This window comes from Girardinichthys multiradiatus, chromosome 14 (assembly GCF_021462225.1).
Source record: "Girardinichthys multiradiatus isolate DD_20200921_A chromosome 14, DD_fGirMul_XY1, whole genome shotgun sequence".
Classification (NCBI taxonomy): Eukaryota; Metazoa; Chordata; class Actinopteri; order Cyprinodontiformes; family Goodeidae; genus Girardinichthys; species Girardinichthys multiradiatus.
Genome location: NC_061807.1, coordinates 31,983,041 through 32,003,308, shown reverse-complemented (window position 1 = coordinate 32,003,308; position 20,268 = coordinate 31,983,041). Strand labels below are relative to the sequence as shown.

The 20,268-nt window shown below is 39.3% G+C and overlaps 1 protein-coding gene and 1 long non-coding RNA gene across 4 annotated transcripts in view; one reads left to right on the top strand and one right to left on the bottom strand.

Moving 5' to 3' along the window:
* Positions 1 to 20,268, top strand: part of rin1b (Ras and Rab interactor 1b) — an 84,206-nt gene that overhangs the window by 46,530 nt on the left and 17,408 nt on the right. Inside the window, exons 2-8 of the mRNA XM_047385172.1 lie at positions 10,315 to 10,458; positions 10,836 to 10,950; positions 12,688 to 12,760; positions 15,133 to 15,224; positions 16,718 to 16,899; positions 16,998 to 17,276; positions 17,436 to 17,973. Coding sequence (XP_047241128.1) covers positions 10,315 to 10,458; positions 10,836 to 10,950; positions 12,688 to 12,760; positions 15,133 to 15,224; positions 16,718 to 16,899; positions 16,998 to 17,276; positions 17,436 to 17,973 — 1,423 coding nt within the window. The remainder of the gene's footprint in view (positions 1 to 10,314; positions 10,459 to 10,835; positions 10,951 to 12,687; positions 12,761 to 15,132; positions 15,225 to 16,717; positions 16,900 to 16,997; positions 17,277 to 17,435; positions 17,974 to 20,268) is intronic.
* Positions 2,778 to 8,760, bottom strand: LOC124880217. Of its 3 annotated transcripts, XR_007041267.1 has the most exons (5): positions 7,945 to 8,760; positions 7,682 to 7,842; positions 7,420 to 7,566; positions 4,069 to 4,206; positions 2,779 to 3,984 (listed from the first exon to the last, which is right to left on the bottom strand). It is a non-coding gene; the product is annotated as an uncharacterized LOC124880217 (long non-coding RNA). The 3 variants fall into 3 exon arrangements; XR_007041266.1 differs by having other exon boundaries at positions 2,778 to 3,984; positions 7,420 to 7,842; XR_007041268.1 differs by lacking the exons at positions 7,420 to 7,566; positions 7,682 to 7,842; positions 7,945 to 8,760 and adding an exon at positions 4,306 to 7,390 and having other exon boundaries at positions 2,783 to 3,984.

Genomic DNA, 20,268 nt, shown 5'->3' with positions numbered 1-20,268 from the left:
AGGGCAGGACTTGGCGTTGTGCTTCTGCACACCTGCTTTACAGTTCAATTCAAATATACTTTATTAATCCCAAAGGGAAATTAAATGTCATTATAGACGGATTTATAGTTGCATCTCCACTCCAGTCTGTTGTCCAGGTGAACACCGAGGTATTCATACCCCTCCACCACCTCTACTTCTTCTCCCATGATGGAGATAGTGTTTGACCTATTCCTGTTTCTTTTAAAATTTACTATCATCTCCTTTATTTTATTCACGTTCAAGATGAGATGATTGTTTCCACACAAAGCGGTCCACCAGGTCCCTGAACTCAGCTTGTCAATCTCTGATCCACCCCATGACTCTAGAACCATCCGAGTATTTCTGCAGATGACAGGAGTCTGTCTTGTACTGGAAGTCTGAGGTGTACAGAGTGAAGAGGAATGGTGAGAGTACAGACCCCTGTGGTGCTCCTGTGCTGCTAACTACGTGGTGAGACACACAACCAGGGACGTGCACAGATAGACGCTAGGTGGTGATAGAGCACCTGCCCTTTTATCCTTTGGAGAAAAAAGTGCCCTCCTGAAATCTTTTTTTTACAGTGTATAGTGTGGGGCCCAAGGTAAAATTTCTGAATTTAAAGGCCTATAATACAAAGTGCCCCACGTTTTGAAATCCCCCCCTTCGCCAACACACATACATGCCCCGCCTCGTGTGTCTCTCAACGGAGACGGGCCGCGTGCAGAGCGGAGAGGTGGACGTGCGCTGGTCCAGCTTACCTCTTCTCTCCTCCCCTCCGCCGTCAGACAGAGCCCTGCCCTGCCGACAGGCCGGCTAACCATCCAGGAAACAAACAAAACGAATATACTTGCTTCCTAAACTTCAGATAAAAAAGTTTAAACTTCACTTGCCTCCATTTTATCTAAACAGAACAGGCCAATGAATGGCATACCTTTACCTGCTATGTCTTCTATGGCCGCCACCAGGCGCCAGGAGAATGTCTACGATTTAACTGTTAGATTAAATTAGAAGAAATAAATAAATTCTAATCTATCTCATAGATGTCGGTATTACATTTGCTATTATGGTCCAGGATGACTTCTGTTTGACTCATGTATTTTTTAATTCCAAATACGGCCAAATGAGCTGGTTACCATTACAATTCATACACTACTAAAATACCTTTAATAAAGTTCAGTAAATGTGGGGCATGTAGGCTAAGTTATTTTCTACTTCTGTGTGTGTAAAAATGATGATGTGATCAGAATATTTTATTTTCTAAATAGCAGACATCTTATCAGTTCTCAGGACTTGTAATCTCATTCATTTTAATTCTCTAAGAATAATTTCTGTCATATATCACACTGGCTACATGCAGAAGTATAGATGATTCTTCTTATGATCATATTCTCTGATGTTGGTTTCATTTTGACTATAAAAATTTTATAACTCATTTTCTGGGTATAGTTGATTTACGCTGTAGAATGGTCACTGGTTACTCACATTTCTGAAGATAACTCATTTAGTGTGACCTACCTGGTAAATTTGGCAGAGTAACCTGCTTTGCTACAACATAAGGTTATTTGGTGCAGAAGACATTGTGTGATAAAAGTACAGAATGATATAGTCAAGACAAACACGCTGTGCTCAGTGTGTAAGAAGAAAAAAAATGAAGGATAACGTAAGTTTCAAATTTGACTCAGGAAGTTCAGGTTGTGAATCAGTAATCTAACTTTAAATCAGTCTATGATAATTTTGTTGCCTTATTAATCTTAAGAATTTTGTCAAATGCATTCTTCTTTTGGGTTTTTTTTTCCAGGGTGGTCATTTCCCTTCAACCCACAGGACAGTTTGTTTTGGGGGCACTTAGTAATACATATAAATTATGTTCATGTTGTGCCTGTAATAAATCTCACACTACAAAGGCAACCGACAGCTCCATGTGCCGCACAAGGTGCCCTTTTTTTCCACTTGAGCACCTGCCCCCCAAAATGTCTGTACACACCACTGCACACAACCCTTCAGTCTTACAAACTGCGGTCTGTTTGTCAGGTAGTCTTTGATGCAGGAGATTGTTGAGGCCTCCACCTGAGTCTTCTGCAGTTTCTGCAGACAAAATCAGGTTGAATTGTGTTAAATGCACTGGAGAAATCAAAGAACATGATCCTCTCAGTTGCTGCTGGCTTTGTCAGTGGGTTTGTTGAAGCAGGTGTAGGATGGCATCTTCAACTCTAACTCCACTGCTCCTCTTAAGCTCATCAGCTGTTAGCTTAAGAGGAGCTCGCTTCCAGTCATTCAATCCCTGAGTATCAACCTATGTGATCTCCTAGTGATTACCTGGTTTTATGCTAGTCTTACTCTCTCTGAATTTACCAAAATGTATCTCCCATATGTTCTCCCTGATCTAGTGAAGGCCAAATGAAGCTTCATGAAGCATTGAGGCCTTCCAGCCCTTTGCTTTGCCCAAGGGTTCATTACTCAAACCACCATTCAATGCTCACTAGTGACATCTGCTGCATTGAAACTGTGACAACCTCGTCACTTACATCATACTTCAGAAAACATCAGAACATAGCAGTGCATACAGTATAGTAACAGTAAAGGTTCTGTCAAACTTGTATCCAGTAACAATCATGTCTATTGAGCTTTAACTGTACAATCTCTTTTTAGCTCTTAAAATGATTTGGACCCAAAGTAATCCTGCTGATTTATTGACTGTCATTAGTGGTTGTGTTTTTCATGTCATGAACTGATTTTTTAAAGATATTTAGTGTTGAAGTGTCTTGGGAGTGCAGTGCTTGTGGGGGCGGACACAGTATGCTTTGTGTTTAATTTGAAGAGTAATGTCTGCAAAGTCGTGTCATGTTCACTACGCCAGGCATGTTATTGTCTCAAAATAAACATTAACGCTAATAGTTAAAATATAAGTTGGTATTTGGGGGTTAATTTTTTTTATTTAGAACAGGACTATTTTTTAACTTGTTTCTGATAAGAAAGTGTTAATTAATTGGCTGATGGCCTCCCAAGCCATGAAAACACTGTTTTAAAAGGCACTGATGATGCTGGTGGGCATAGAAAACCTCAGTGGCATGCGGTACAAGTGGGGATATGACAGTACTCCATTGGATCCTCATGTCTCAAGTTGATTTCAGCCAGGTACTGCTCCAAGTCCACAATGGCATCTGGGTGCAATATGCCACATGTTCTTACACGCCTCAAAAGGTTGTCAGTGAGAAGTCTTGCAAAGTCTTTACTGATATTTGCAGACTTGGAGAGTACTGCAGGTGCAGCATGTTCATCAAGGGTGTAACATTTGAGATTCATACCTTTCTCTTCTGAGAGCTCTACAGTTGCCTGGTAAAACTCACTCAATTATTTGATTCTCCTGACATGTCAATGAGTTTATATCAGTTCTAAATGTTGTGACGTCTGCTGCCACAGGTTCTTTGAGCTGAAACAGACGTTCCAATTTAACGTGTGTCCACATCAGTTACAAGCTTTTGTGGTCATCTTCCCATCTGTATTTGGATCCCATCTGGTCTCTCTATCTGTGGTGCTTGAGCAGAAATATGTAGCTATTCATTTGGCCTTTGTCACAGAGGGCAGGGATTTGGTTAAATGATTTTCAGACTACTAAACTCAGTCCATGAGCAATAAAGGCAGACTGCCTGATCTTTAAAGGCCTTAGCACATGGAATCATAATTGGTGCATAATCGGTCACTAGGTGGTTCACCTTATTAGTGATTTCCCTCTCTTCCATGTGAACTTGCACTACCCTTGCCAGATTCTCAGATGTGTGACTTGAAAAGAAATGCTCCACTCCAAGCAACAGTCCCCAGTTTGTCATCAGCATCATTGAAGTGGCAGGTTATGGTCAGGTGTACCTCCATTGTCACTGACGTTCACATATCTGCTGTCAGGCAGACAGCAGCTACCATCTGCATGTCCTCTTTGGCCTTTTCCTTGGTTTTGTTTTATTTATCTTCCACTGTCTTCTTTAATGCCTAACAGGAATGGTTCGGTTATTCATTTATATTACTGCAACATTTTCCTATAAGCATATTTGATCTTGTTGTATACACATAAACCTTTCTAGTAGGGAGAACAGGTGGGATCCATCAAATGGATGAGCTCACTGAACCTCTCATCTTCCACTGCTGTAAAGGGCAGCGAATCTTTTAGGACCAGACTGACCACAGCCTCATCCAGCACCTGCTTCCTGGAACCTGTAAAACGAATGAATATAAAGCACAAACAATTCAAATGACACAATTATACTCATATATGCTATGAGTCAAATAATTTCAAACAGGAAAATCTCATACTCTGGCTGGTGTCTCCTTTGTTTTAAGTGTGTGTATTCTCGTACATGGCTCTCTAATCCCTAAGCAATGATAAGGTGTTAGACCAATACTGTTACACTGCACACACTTCAACTGAAGTACAAAAATGTGCAGGTTAACACAAAATTATTGTTAATGATGCAAATGCAGTCAGATAATCTCCACACACATCATACAAACTTTATTGTTAGCAGTCTTCTCAAAGTAGCCCAGAAGGGAGAGGTTTGCATTTAAATACAAATACAGAAATATAAGTGGTACCCATCAGAAGGTGTGACAGTTCTGGCACCCAAAATCAAGATTGGGTAAAAATTTGTCCAAAAGCTTCTTAAAATAAATTAGAAAATCTCTAAACCCAGAAAGAAAAAGCTGTAAAAAGATAAGAAAGAAACTAAAACCCTCCTAAGAAATATCAAATAACTAAAACCAAGATTTTAAATCCTTCGAAACCTAGGAGTCCAGCTTTGCTTGATCCAGTTGAGAAGGGAAACTGTCAAAGACATTGAGAGGCCTCACAGCCTTCATGCACTTCAACAGCACTGGGCAAGGTGGGAATCACCTGGAAAACAGTGCACCAGTCATTCTTACTAAATAACTGGATGGGGAACAGCCATAGACTTGTCATTCTCAGAGCCCTAGAGTCTTCTCTCTGTCTGAGGTCTTTTGCTTCCCCCTGTAGAGATCACGGTGCCACTGCTGCTGCTGCTCGTGTTGCCCTTCTGTGCTGCTGCCCCCAATCTCCCTGCTGGATTTCTTCCAATGCATCCTTCTGGCTCTCTTCTGGTGCTGGGCCTAGTATTGGTTCTGTGCTTCTCTTCTGCTGGTAGTCCTCCTTTGCTTATCAGGGTATGGATTCTCTCCCCTTTGCTTTGAACCATTCCTCTTTAAAACCTACAGCTTCTTCCTGATTGGTTATTCATTCTGGAAAAGTGTGGGCCATTTTTTGCAATTGGGGCGAGGCAATAAACAGAAAAATCATGCAACTAAACCTATGCTACAAACAATAAAACCCTTGCTAAAACGCAGAAAAAATATGCATTAAAAGCTTAACCACCTTGACATCAACCCAGGAATAAACTATATCAAATGCCAAAGAGTGATAAATCCACAATGAACTCAGAACACAAATAACAAAGTCCCAAAGATCATGATGAATGTGGGCAGAAACCACAAGCTGACGCAAATTGTGGACTTGACTGCCATCTTATCAGTGTACATGGGCATAGGTTGAACTTTAAAGTAAAATATCAAAATTAGCTTAAAATTAGCTTAAAATTATAATTTAAAGCAAGTTCTCTGCATGTTACAGGAGAGGAAATCATCCAAAGCAAAACAAATTCACTTTTCTCTCTTGCTTGGGCTAAAGATGCTATGTCTTAATCCCATATGTCAAACTAGTCATCAAGGTCTGGTGTCCTGCAGCTTACAGATGTGTCTCTGCTTCAGCACACCTGCACACCAGCACACTCAAATACCAGCTCTGTAAAACTTGACTGAATGCTGAGGAGGCTTTCAGTGAAGTTTGACTTGTCAGTCTTAAATGGTTTCTGCCTTTGAGGTTTCAAATATCATGAAGCTTAGTCACAACAAATTAAGTAATCTCAATTCTAGCTGGCCTTCTTAATCAGCAAGCCCAACATACATATACAATAATATAGAAGTCCTTTCTGCAGTGAAACACCTCCATAACATGATGCTGCCACCAATGTCCTCTCAGTTAATTCCCTTGTCTTCCTCCAAATGTAGCAATGTTCATTATGGCCACATTGAAATTTTTGTTTCATCAAATCACAAGACATGTTTCCAATCATGAAGGGTTTTGTTCCTGTCTCCATTTGAAAACTGTAACCAGGCTATTTAGATTGTTTTTGGGGTAATAGCTGTCTTCTCTCAGGTCATGTTGGTATAAGACTCTTTTCACTGTGGATCATGACATTTTCTAACTAGTTTAGGGTTAGGTTTAGGGCTAGTTAGAATCTTTACAGGGTTTTATGCTTTTGTTCTTAAAATCTTGATAAACACATTTTGCATCAAAAGATGTTAATCTCTGGGATACAGAACCAGTTTCAATTCTGAACGGTGTGGTGACTTCTTGTGCTGTTTATATTTGCATATAAGTGTTTGAGCCGATAAACGTGTCACCTTCAGGCAGCTAAAAACTTTACCCAAGAACGAACCAGACTTTTGGAGGTCCATAATTCCCTTCCCGTTATCTTAACTGACTTCTTTTGATTTTTCCATGATGTCACACAAGGAAGGAGTGTGTTTAACGTGTATCTCGTCATGTACATCCTTAGATGTAAATCAATTGACCTCAGATGTTGTAATTTAACCTCTAACAAAGCCCCTGGAAATTTTGAGAAGAAAATCTTCTGGGATGTAGCAAATAGAGATAGAGTCTAATTTAATGTCACACAGTGAAGAATAAAAGGTTGTGTGTACATTTATACAGTTTATGCTAAAGTTTAGTTTCAACTGTATATGTGACTCCATGAGAGCGTTTTTATCTGGTTATTAACAAGTCTGACTGTTGCAAAAAAAAGACATCCTTTAAGCTTTCTTAGAGTCCAGCAGACCTTCAGTTCTGAGTTATTGCTGATAAACTGCTCCTTAGGGGGTACTGTTTCACTCTCCATTGATCCTTTAAATTAAAATGTTCCTGCTGGTTTATTTTATTTCTGCTTTACTCTCACCGCAGTCAGCACAAATCTGTAATTGTTACACAACACCAGTGCTGTTATTTTAATGGTATCTGATGTACTTGGTTTCCAACCTTCAGGGTGGTGTTTTCCAACAGCTGTAAGTGGCTCTGCAAAAATAACCAGATTCCCCTGGAGAAGGGGAGAGTCATGTAAAGGGGCCAAAGAGCTTATGAAAAATGTTATGTGGGGAAAAAAAACAAATGGAATATTGAACAGAGATAATATTCATGGTGCTTTATCTAATGCCAGAGGCAGGTTGCTGCATTTCATCTCTGATTTGCTAATAAAACATCTATGCACTCGGAAAAACCTGTCACCCTTTGGCAAAGTGGGTCGATGTGTGTATAAAGTTGTGTGTTTGTGTGTGTTTGGCTGTTCATGTGGGTGCATGCACCTCCAACTTGTTAGAGAAAGGGTGTTTCACTGAGTGGGAATGCCTGGTAGGATGTGTAGGCCCAGGTTGCCATAGCATCCATCTGCTGCTACACTCGCAAGAGTTTGCAGACAGCCCACGCACTGTGACATCCAGCATCAAGCCAATCTTAGAAGGAAAAAGTAAAGCTATGACTGAGTGCTAACGTTAAAGAGCCAAAAATAAGCAAACTGACGTATGGTTTAAAGTGATCTTGCTTCATTTTAGGAACATGAATAGGTACGTTTGTCCAGCACGAGCATCTTATAATGGCATTTCCTGTTACAATGAAGACAGACAGACGTAGGAGAGGTGTGCAGCTCCTGGCACAACGTTTTGGCAGAGCAAGGAGCAAACAGAAGGTTGCAAAGCAGCGTTAAATATTTTGCAGTCTGACATAAATTTCTGCAGAAGACAAGTTAGAAAAAAAAAAAACACTTTGAGACAGAGGGTAATAATTTTTATCTAACTGATACGACAATGTGCAAAAAAAGTTAAGAACCTCACCACAAATGCCATTTTCCAAGTTCACAACACACAGTGGCAAAACTGAAACAGCAAGTAAAACATTAAAATTATTCCTAGCCCTGGTAGATTTAAAGTCACAATGCTACACAGATGCACACACTCTGAGAAGAATGATGACTACAGACTAGATAAGCTGGCTGCTGGTCACAAATGCAGTGGTGGCAAAAAAAATCTTCACACTGTTTTACAGTTTTATGTTTTAGGATATAAAGAGCCGGCCTGTAACTGTAACCAGAACTGTCAGCAGATCTTCACATACAACCCCGTTTTTTCATGGTTACTTTTGAATGAAACGTTAAATTTTGTCCGCCGTCTTCCATTTATGGCGTTTCATAACAGAAATGAGGCGCCGAAAGAACTTCTCTAATTTCCCCATTTGTTTACAACTTTCAGTTTATTTGAGAATGTCCTTTTTTAAAGGCTTTGGTACGGTTCAGTATAACCACAAAAAAGTAACACGTATAATATCAAACTGTGTAATTAGAGTAGTACATGAGGAATGTGGCATCTCTAGACTCTAGACATGGTTCTCTGAGACAACTTCATCTGTTCAAAATGAGAACTCTAACAAGAGTTGTAAACCTGAAGCTGGAGTATAAAAGGCAACACTTTTCATGTTGACAACAGAAGTCACTTGTGAAGGGTCCTAGCCATAAGGCTTTTAACGTGAAGTGGGCCCCCCAAATGAAATTCTGTCCCGGGATCATAATAAAAATTAACTGGTGATAAATCATATATTTCATTGTTTGAAAACAGATTTCAACATATCAATATTTATATAACAAAAATGAAGCCAAAATGGATAAGCACATTCCCATATTTGTCAGCTTGTTGTTGTAATGTTGTTATAGCTCATATTATGCAGGTTTCCTCAAAGAGCCGTTGTAGATGCTGATGGTTGTGGGCAGGAAGGATCTCCTGTAGCGCTCCGTCTTTCAGCAGATCTGAAGAAGCCTCTGACTGAAGACACTGTTGTTGTAGGACAATCTCGTGAAGAAGATGCTCAGGATTCTCCATAATGTTCTTCATTTTATGAAAAATCCTTCTTTGCATCTCCAGAGGTTCCAGATGAGTCCCCAGAACAGAGCCAGCCTTCTTTATTAGCTTGTTGAGCCTTTGAGCCTTCTCTTAAAATCTACAATCATCTCCTTGATTTTATTCATGTTCAAGATGAGATTATTGTTTCTACACCATCTCTGATCCACCCCACAACTGCAGAATCATCCGAGTATTTCTGCGAGAGACAAGACTCTGTCTTATACTGGAAATCTGAGGTGTACAGAATAGAAAAGGAATGGTGAGAGCACAGTCCCCTGTGTGTTGAAGCACGTTTAGCAGCAATGACCTGAAGTAGTGGTTTTTTGCATGACTTTATCAGTCTCTCACATCTTTTGTGGATGAATGTTGGTCAACTCTACTTTACCGCATGACTTCAGTTCACTGACGATTGCAGGCATTCGCTATCCATGGTTTTATTAAGGTTGGTCACGTTGAAGTCTGGATTTTAACTAGGCTATTGCATAAACGTGATTGTGTTGTTGTGTTCCTGCTGTTATTGGGATCATAGTTTGGTCCAATCTTCAGCTGTCAGACAGATGTTCTTACATCCTATACAAGAATAGTCTGGTATTGAGTAAAGGGTCATGGTCCACTATGTGTAGTCACAGTGTCCTGTGTCCCGTGGCTGCTAGAATAATACAAATCATCACCCTCTCCACCACCATGCTTGACAACTGGAATCAGATGTTTGTGCTGATATTCAGTGTTTTTTGCTGCTTATTATGGCTAAACATCTCTACACTGGTCTCATCTGTACAAAGGATATTGTGCTTGTAGTATTTTGGTTCATTCAGATGCTGTCATATACTTTCTAGAAAGGAGGCTTTTCCCTCTGCTCTTGTATTCTTAACAATTAGTTACACAAACTAAATCTTGGATAATAGCACTATTAATGAGTAGTAAGAGTAATAGTAATTTCAGAATCAAAACCTTTTTTTTTATTAACAATAACTGTAGACATGTTTGATTTATATAAAAATGGGTTTGTGTAGCTTTTTTCCATGACACAACTGGTTTAATATTATTGCAAGGTGCAAATCTAGTTTTCAGAATAACTGGTTTCACTGGATCTTATTTAAGGGTATCAGAGTAATGGAGGCTGATCATAAATGCATGGCACACTTTTCAGGTTTTGAAAAATTTGAAAACAGTTTCTAAATAAAAGGAAAAGGACATCCAGACAAATGCCTCCATTTCTTATGACAGTAAGGTTTGTATTATTTCATATATAAACCTTCTTTTGCCCAAATTAAGAACAGAGTTTTGGGTTTGTCTGATTTTGCCTTGTAGATGCAGGAGGTGGACAGCACCCAGGCAGGCTCACAGCGCATCTTCAGTGTCCTGGATCGGCTGCTGGTCACTCATCCCGTGTGGCTGCAACTGTCACTCAACCAAGACCAAGCCCTGTACATCCTGCTCAGAGAGCCTATTGGGGTAGATATTCACCTTTAAAACTTATCATTCTCGGTAGCAATTTATATAATGATAGATGTCATACTGGATATTATTATTATCAACAATAACTGCAAGATGTTGTTCCTGATAAAAGAAACTTGGTGGCCACCATTAATTTTAGTAGTCAGTGCAGGTTCAGAGTTATTTTCCTGACTTAACCCAGCATATTAAAATAAAAAATGTTGGCAATGCCATTGGAAAAAAATTGTGTTGAAAGCAAAAATCTAGCAGTAAACTGCAGCACAAACCTCAGCTGTTATAAAACATTTCTGCTTGCGGCTTATGTGTCAAAATGCATGAAAACTATACTAAAGCATTTTTAAACTTGCCATTTTAATGGTTGTTGGTGCTTCCAGACTTTTTTGGTGCGTAAGTGCAGCTCCAGCCAGAGGAAGGTGCTGTGCTTGAGGGTGACAGCCGACAGGAGTGCCTCCTCTGTTAAGGAGTGCTTCATCTGTGAGGAGGACTCCAGTGAGTATTAAACAGGCCTGTGATGTCCATACATAGTTACAACGATGCATTAACAGGCTAACTTTCAGTTGGTTAAGAGAGTGAGAATACAAAGTTTATTTTAAAAATGGTCTTTTAGGTTGGCTATGAAAGTTAAAGTTGAATGTATGTATTTTTGGACAAGGTAGTTAACTGAAGTCCCTCAGCACAGTAATATCTAAAACAATTCAGTCTGTATCATTTAGAAAAAAAATTTGACTTTGTGATTATTAGCTCGAATAGTCATACAGAGGAGAACAGTGATAGAAAAAAAATAGCTCTTTCTGCTTACGTACAACCGAGTGTTAGCACTGTAGCACAGCTATTTGCTGCAGGAAGATAGAAAATGAGCAGTTTAAAACTTGTTTTTTGATCATTTGTTTTGATTGGGTGTATTTTTTCAAAAGATTGTTTCTTATTTGTGCATCTGTTTATGGTGCAAAACAACCATTATGCAGGTAAATACTGCAGTGAATGTATGTTCTGTTGTGTTTAATAATGGTTGAAAAAAGTAGTCAAGATGATTAAGGCTCCTCGAGCAATAAGTCATTTGCATAAGTCAGTTATGGTAGTAGTACAAAACTCTAAAACAACATCAATATGCCGGAGACATACACGCATGAAAGTATTTGATTCTAGCTTTTGTTATGTAGAATATTCTATCAAACTTTTCTTTCAGCCCTCCTTGGAACAATTTGCTTCCCATCTGCCTGGGCATGATTCACATCTATAATTCATCAGAGATCATTTTCTGTAACTATGGGAAACAATTTTATGCAATAAAAAATAAAACAGTATAAACACATAAACAATTATGCAAATTTGTGTCGGTCAGGTTTTTCCTTTAATGTGGCTTTATGGCAATAAATCCCATACCATACTAAAAAGCCTGTTCCATTAAATCTCGAACTCTAGTTCTATGGAATAATTCCCCTCCATGTTTCTGCACCTCGATTTCTGGCTACACGTCACATTCAACAGACTGCATGCTCATTTGTCCTCTGGGAACACCCCACATGGTAGGACATCGGCCAAGACAATCCAACATGTTGAATATCTCTGATTCGAGGTCGGAGCGGTCCGGACGTCGTTCCGAGCAGACTAAATAATCATGATAAGATTATCACGATGATCGGGGCATGCATGTTGGAGGGGGAGGTCAGGTCAAAAATTGGTGTAAAAATCCTGCCGTGAAAACCAGGCATAAAGTAAGGACCAATCAAAAAGTTGCAGGACATGAGCTCTTCAGAACAAGATTTTTGGACTCCTGCTTTAAATGGCAGAAAAAAATCAACTTGCCAAATCCTTTCTGCCAATGTCAAATAGTTTTTGGTGGAGGCAGTGTGATGGGAAAGTAAAATATGTCATCACTGGAGGCAATCCCAATGCAGAGAGATTTCGTTAGCCTCATGAGGCTAAAGATTTCAGGACACAGTTCTGCAATTTTGAGTAACTCTCAAGTTTACAGTATGTTGGACATTTTGTAAACTGCAAGAAGAACAAAAGAAATACATTAAAGAGTTTAGTGAGTCAGCTGGGCAGATTAAGATATCCTGAGAACAGTAGTCCAACGAATCTGTAAAGTGAGCAGTCCTGCATGATTTTCCCTCTGTTAATGCAGGACATGTGATGCATGCTTCATATTATTTTTGACAGTTGCTCCGAAAATGAGCTAGTCTTTCAAAACTGTCAGTTAGTGTCTTTCCGTTCTGTGAACAGCATTCGCCTTGGAGAGCTCAGCACTCAGCTTCCCGGACTTGTGTCGTCTGGTGGCCTTCTACTGTATCAGCAGGTAACATTCCCCATGAAAATACAAGCATGCAGACAATCATGTCCCGGAACATTTTGATTTGGTATTTTCTTGGCGAGGTGGCAAATCCATATATATCCTGCAGAATAGTGACAGTCAGGAATATTATGTTTCTGTTTAATTTTAGTATACTTCACTGGGCCACTCAGAGTTTTCAGTCCAATTTTACAGCTCTGAGATATGTAAAATAATGCAGGTCTTTTAACTGAAGTTTGTTTGTAGCAGGAATCCCAAATTTAGGTGTGAGGTCTGAAACAAGACTGAGGCTGTGATGAGAACAGCTTATTATGCTTGTAAAATAAGACATCTTGAATGTGGATGTAGTCAGTTCTGTGCTAAAGCACGCATCCTTTCCCTTTTGTTTAAAAGATGCTCACAAGGAGTGAGACTTTCCTGTAATATTATAAATGGCCTGCACTTGTTTAGTGCTTTATCAAGCCTGAAGACTCCAAAGCGCTGTGTTTATACTGTGTGTGTATATATATATGTGTGTGTGTAACCCATCTTGTTCGTTCTGATCCAGCAGGTTGACTTCACGACAGGCACATTCTGGTTCTCTGTATTTATTCTAACAAGAGACAAATAAACAAGTTGGTGGTTAGTTAAAAAGGGGAAAAGCTGACTGTGATCGTATAGTGGTTTTAACATGAATTTTCTACATTATATTTAACACAGTTAGCAATGAATACATATATTGTGGTAAAAGAAACAGAGTACACACAAATATTTAACATTCAAAGACTATCGTACAATTGGCAACTGAATTGTTACTTTGTATCAAAAAGTAAAACATACCTAACAAGAGACAAATAAACAAGTTGGTGGTTAGCAGCTCCAGCAGCTTCTGCCCTTATACATTAAATAAAATACAATAAATAACTCTAAACAAACTACACAGTAATGAAATGAACAGTTGATAAAACAGTTAGCCGTTGTAACATTAAACACAGCTGAAATACACAACATGAATTACAATAACAGTTTAAAACATTTACAAAATATGGCAAAATCGAATATGGAAAGATTTATATAATTAAATTAACCTAAAATATATGTAAAAAAATCATATTTGTTAAGAAAACACAGAGCTGATCCTAATACATACCACAGTAACAGACAGCAACAGAAAAAGGGGAAGAGATGACTGTTACTGGTTGCTATGGTAACCACCAACTAACAAGAGTAACATAAAAAACGTATATAGCAATAAAAGTCAGGAAAAAAATAAATTGTTGATTAAATAAAATGAATTTGAAGAATAAATAAACCAATTCTGACAAACTTCACATCAATAGTGATGTTAAAATAAAACCCCGTTACATATGTACATTTTGCCATAAACAGAGTTTCTGCAGGTCAGTTTTACTACATTGCTCCAATAAGGGGTTAACTTGGTTGAGAAAGCTACAATAATGTTCTGACGGTGCGTGACCAAAAACACACATAGCCTTATCATTTGTTTCTTAGACTGTATTAGACTCACCTCTACTATATTCAACAAACTCCTGTACTGCTCACAATGTTTTCTTGCTGAGAAGTTTACTGAAGAGCTAGGTTAGGGTTAGCATATTTACTCTGTTTTGATAGGATTCTGTTGGTAGTCATTATAAGGGCAGAAAAAAAACCAGAATAAAATATACACACGACTCTAGAAGTGTGGTAGAAAAACAAAGGAAGAACCATCTCACTTTATACGTCACACACAGCTCAGAGTACCAGCTTAAAATGATGATGCCATTGAAGAGCACATATCCACAGGAAAATATTGCATTTCTTTTACATAGGTTAACAGACTAATTGACAGTTTGGCTTGAAACACTCCAGGTAGGCAGTTTCAGGTAATCCTGTGCAGACGAAGCTTTCAGAAAAAGTTGTGCTCCTGCTCCTCAAAAATGTCATGACTACAGTTTTAGCCTTTCTGTGCTGCTACCCGAACACTGAGAATCTGTCTAACTATAACACACAGATACAGACAGCAAGCTGCAGCAGCCAATACAATCTCTTTTGCAATGTAAGCCTTATTGGGAATGGCAAAAAACATAGTCAGGGAAAACCTAGATTTGTTGTTCAACAAAACGATGTGCGTTACCTGTAATATGTTTGGGAGCTGAGAACATGAATACAGCTGTTATAGATTTAAGCATAAACTGACCATGCAAAACACATTTTGAAGGCTAACTCTGGGTTTGGCAGACCAAATCAAAAACAACCACAGATACTGTAAGTTAAATATGATAATGGGCTCTGCCTTTTCAATCATTTGAAATTCCCTGTCCCATTCTTAGGATCAAATCATTTTCATTTTGTCAGAACTATTTGATTTATTAACTGATTTTTTTTTTTTTTTTTTCAAGAGATGTCTTGCCATTTCCTCTTCAGCTACCAGAGGCCATTGCCAAAGCCACAACGCACCGGCAGCTGGAAGCCATCTCACACATGGGCCAGGGTAAACATCACTATCAGTCATTAACAGAATAATAACAATAATAGAAATTTGTACTTCACTGAAATATGTGGTAGACTGTTAATGTCTATCATATGTCATATATATGTAATAGATAACTATTCTTGCATTCCTCATCTATAAATCAAAGACAAAAAAAAAACTGTTGTGCACTTTCTATACTACTGTATATTTTCACTCCTCATTAGCTAAAGCTGACAGTTTTCCCTTGTCACAACAATTAACAGAATGAAGAATATCTGCATATCAGTTGTGAGAAAGTCAACTGTGTGAAGAAGTGACTGCCAGTTTGCATCTATTTTAACACAGAAACATGTGCTGTTGCGCTGCAGCAGCAAAGAGCGAGGTGTGACTTCATGATGGCCGAATCACAAGCAGATTCTGGAAAGTCTAGACTGTTTTGAATCAGGTTCTAGCAATGTTTTTAAATTTTTTTGTTAGTTTTTTTCTTCAGCAAGCATTTGGTGAATTTTTAAGTTGAAAACATTTATAATTGGCTGATTAATTGAAGCCTAAATCCACCATCCCTTTGCATAATCACCATTTAAATGACATACGGGCCAGCTGTGGATTTCATGCTGAATGATTTGCAATTCAGGCACTGAATTCAATCATGCACCGATGGATATTGGAGGTTATGTTCAAGAACTAAATGAAAATGAACCATAAATGCTGCATAGTTTGAATTTTTCAGGAGAGGGAAAAAAAGAGCAATTTTTCAAGGTTGCCTTGAAACTAGAAATAACCTGGTCAGAGTTGGGTGGCCATTTTCCAATCTCCATGTTTTGGAAAGGTTTGACATGTCAATACCAATTTTTCTCCATTCTGATTTCTCTTTAAGAACTATAATATAACAAGATATAAGAACAGGATTCATTTTGTAGCCTTACTGCCTTGAACAATCATTCATTATTTATACGAGGAACAGAAACGACGTCACCCTGGGTTTGAGAGAGAGAGCAGTCCCTGTAAAGTTGTGGCAAGCATTAGAGGAACATCAGTATTTGTATTTATTTTGCAGCAAATGTATACCCATTAATTGTGAGATTTCCAAAAGTCTGCCAACATTTCCAAATTTAGCATATTCCATGACTTGTCCAAGGACTTTCTCACAGTCTGAATAAGCTTCTGATATGTCTAAACATGTCGTAGGAAACACGGCGTCCTTCTAAATAGGTTCTTACATGTCTGTGTTTCCTTTTAATTTAGTTTTAAAAATTTCACTGATATTGAAAGCAGCTTCTTCACTTGGTAACAGCATCCACACCAAAAGCATCATTGATAGAGCAACCTGGTAGCTTTTATAACTGATCAGAAATGTTTTTTAAATTTCTGCCATTAATTTAAATGGTCCCTGCCTGCTGTTGCTTCCCTTTGCTATAGATTAATTAGTTTCTTACTACCTATCAACTGATTTCTTTTTATTTGAACTGTTGATTTCTGAGCGCCCTTCTTCCTCTTGGATTTTCTATTAGACTTCTGGAGTTCACCAAGCGCTGTAGACATCCAAAATGGGCCGTTAGGGCCTGTTGCATCAACCAGCAGCGCCCATGCCCACATGGGGGGAAATGAAGACCAATGTTCTCTGATGACTCAAGGCAAACAAGGCAAAGTCTGCTTTATCAACCCACTCTTTCTTCAGCTGGAGGTTTGCAAGGTTAGTTTCAAACTTTCTAAAATAATGAAATGACTTCTAATATGACTACAAATTGCATTTTGTCATCTGGCTTTGAATCTTATCTTTCCTAATTGCAGCAGCCACATCACACAAACCACAGCGCCTCCAATAAACGGCATCGCTTCAAGCGCAGCATGCGTCTTCGTCTCTCAGAGTCCTCCATGAATTTGTCCCTTGAAGGTTCCTACTCACCTCCACAATCACTGGAGCAGCCTGGAGGATCGGAGGGGCTGCACAAGGCTAGCCCTAACCCACAGAGAAGAGTTCATGCAGGGGCCGGTGTTCTGAGGAGAACTCCCGCAGTATCGCCTGGGTCAGCAGAGGAAGACGATATGATGACCATATATGTGCCGCAGGTAACAGGACAATATTTGAATTTCAGATAGTGAAGAGCACAGTGATTTCTTGAGATTTTTTCTGTGGTTTGAGGTGATTTTTAATGGTTGTGCATGCTTTAAAAAAATCAACTTTTTATCATGTGATAACTGGGAAGCATGATTTCTCTCTTGTTCAAGACGTCTGCTGCTAATGATGATACACCCAAGTTCCAGCAGGAGCCGGGAATCGAAGGAACAGTTCTGGGCTTGGAGCACCGGCCAGCCCCGTCCTTGGCTGAGCTTGACAGCTGCAGCTCCTTCAGCAGTATGGATGATGAAAATGACTCAGATTCAGAACCAGAAAGCATGGCCCAAGCCCAAACAAACATCTTCCACCGCCCGCCACTCGTCCGCTCACGAGGCCGCGGAGGGCTGCATCGTATGAGCGAAGCTTTTGTGTGTTTTTTTGCACCTGACAAGCGTCTGACTCAACTGGTGGAGGAATTGGCCCGAGACAGACGCTCAGTCTTTGGGGGCATGGTTCAGGACTTCCTCCAGGAGCAGAGAAAAGTGCTCAAAACGCTAAGCTCCTCTTCGTCATCTTTGTCGACAGGTGTAACTTCAGTGCAGCTTCTGCAGGGTCTGCGCCTTTTCCTGTCACAGGCAAAGTGTTGCTTGCTGGACAGCAGAGAACTTGAGCCTCCTATTGAAACCCTAGTGCCCGAAAACGAGAAAGGTAAACCCACAGAAACACACAAAACATATCTGAACACATAGTTTTGCAGTCATCTGTGTTTTGTTGTGGAATTTTCTTATCAAAGTGGGTAGACGTTGACTCATAACAAGAGAAAATCCGGACTTTGTCTTTATAAGTTTTATTCAAAGGCATTAAGCGTTTGAATGACTCTGTCACCGAGCAAGTCAGTTGAAACAGAGCCCCGATCAACATTTACACACAGTATTTATACCAGAACATGACAGTGTTATCTCAACTTCAAAGAGTCTGTGTTTTACGACCCTAGACCCTTCTCGGGTTCAGAGGTGACTAGGTTACCTAGGAACAACCATCTACTCTCCCCGAGGCATCACCGTAACAAATGGCCTTAACCATTAAACTTCTGATAATGGCTTTTACAGCTTCCTCCTCTAACACAGATGTTCACTGGAGTGAGGTAAACCAAAGGTCATACACTTTGGAACACTTAATAAAATAATTTCCATAACAGTTTTTACATCATTTTAAGTCAGTTTGTTTGTTTAGTTTAAGTCAGGCAATTTGAGGACAACCTAAAAGTCCAAAAGGACCAGAAATCCCTCTTAATAATCATGCTTTTTTTCAAAATAGATGTTTTACGTTCATTCCTTCGCCAGAATCATTGAAGTAATACTCGGAATTAGTTTTTCATTCTTTGTAAAGCACTACAGTTTCAGGTAAGGAATAAGCAAAAGATGCAACTAGAGGAGCATTTTTTATGCAAAATAATTAAAGGTGAATCTGGTTTTCTATTGTTATCCCTACTCCTACCCTAGGTTTCATGCATCCTGTTGCCCCCATATTTGAAATCACAAGGAATAGTGCTTGAAGTAAGCTAATTTTATGGTCAGAGTCCTTTTGTTAGTTATCTAACTACCAGTTACTCTCTTCTATATTATTGTTTTTCGGCTGGTTTTGGTTGTTTTTTTGTTTGTTTGTTTTTTTGGTTAATGCTTTTTTCTTGTTTTCTTTTTGTAATTTTTCTCATCACCTGTCGGACAACTCCCCATTTTAATTAGCTCACCTATTTCCACTCATCCTTCCACCCTCCTCACTATGAATTTCCTTTGGTTTTTACAGTCAGGTGCTAGATCCACTCAGGTCATATAGCCTGCTTTTCCTTTGCCTCTTATGCTCAGTTTGGTCAAATTTCAAGACCAAATTGAAATTGAAACATGGTGAACCAAGCCAAATGTGCATCTGCATTTGGTTACAAATCAACCAATGAATGAATGAATGAAAAATTTGAATATTGTGAAAAAATTCCATATATTTTGTTACTCATTTCAGAAAGTGAGCCTTTATTTCTTTTGATTATGATGATTCTGACTTACAGGTAATGAAAACCCAACATCTGAACATTATATAAGATCAATAAAAAAGGATTCTTGAAAAACACAATTGTCAGGCTTATGAAATGTATGTTTATTTCTATGCCCTCAATGCTTGGTTGGGGCTCCTTTTGCATGAATTACTGCATCAGTGGGCGTGGCATGGAGGCAGTCAGTCTGTGGTTTTGCCGAGGTGCGGTGGAAACCCAGGTTGCTTTGATAATGGCCTTCGTGTCATCTGCATTGTTGGGTCGGTTGGCTCTCAGGTTTGTACTCCCTGTGAGGGAGCAGAGTGCGGTCTAGTCAAGGAACAGAAGCTGGGTCAGAGCCGGGGAAGCAGAGTCAAGTGACAGGATCCGAGGGAGAGGCTTAAATCGTTGGTCGGGGCACATGGACGGGGTGGCAGATTCAGGTAGACGGATCTAGGGGTTAGGCCGTCGGGAGGCAGAAGCAAGGTTGATGTCCAGAAATCAGAAGCCAAGAAAATATTTGACGAGGGCAAAGCAGAGCAGAGAAACCCAGGGGGCATAAATGAGATCAGAATCAGGCAAGCATGGAAATACGCTGGACATTAACTCACATAAGGCTTTTAATAATCTGGTGCTGTTTGTCTGCCAGAGTGCTGCTTATGAAGCCAGGTGCACTGGTGGAGCTGGGGAGGTGTGATTAGGGAGCTGGCTGGGAAGGAGCAGGTGATAACAATCCTCCTAATAGCTGCAGTACAGAGAAGATCAGCAGGCAGAGCAGAGATGTTGCAGACAAACAGTGCAGAATCATAAAATATATGGCCATAACATAACATTTATGCATTGAAAATGCTTGATTTAAATTGATCTTATTTATTGCTAATTTTCAGAGACACTGAATTACAGGTTTTAATCATTAAAATGACAAGAAATAATAGCTTGGAATATTTTACTCACTCTAATGAATCTATAATATACAG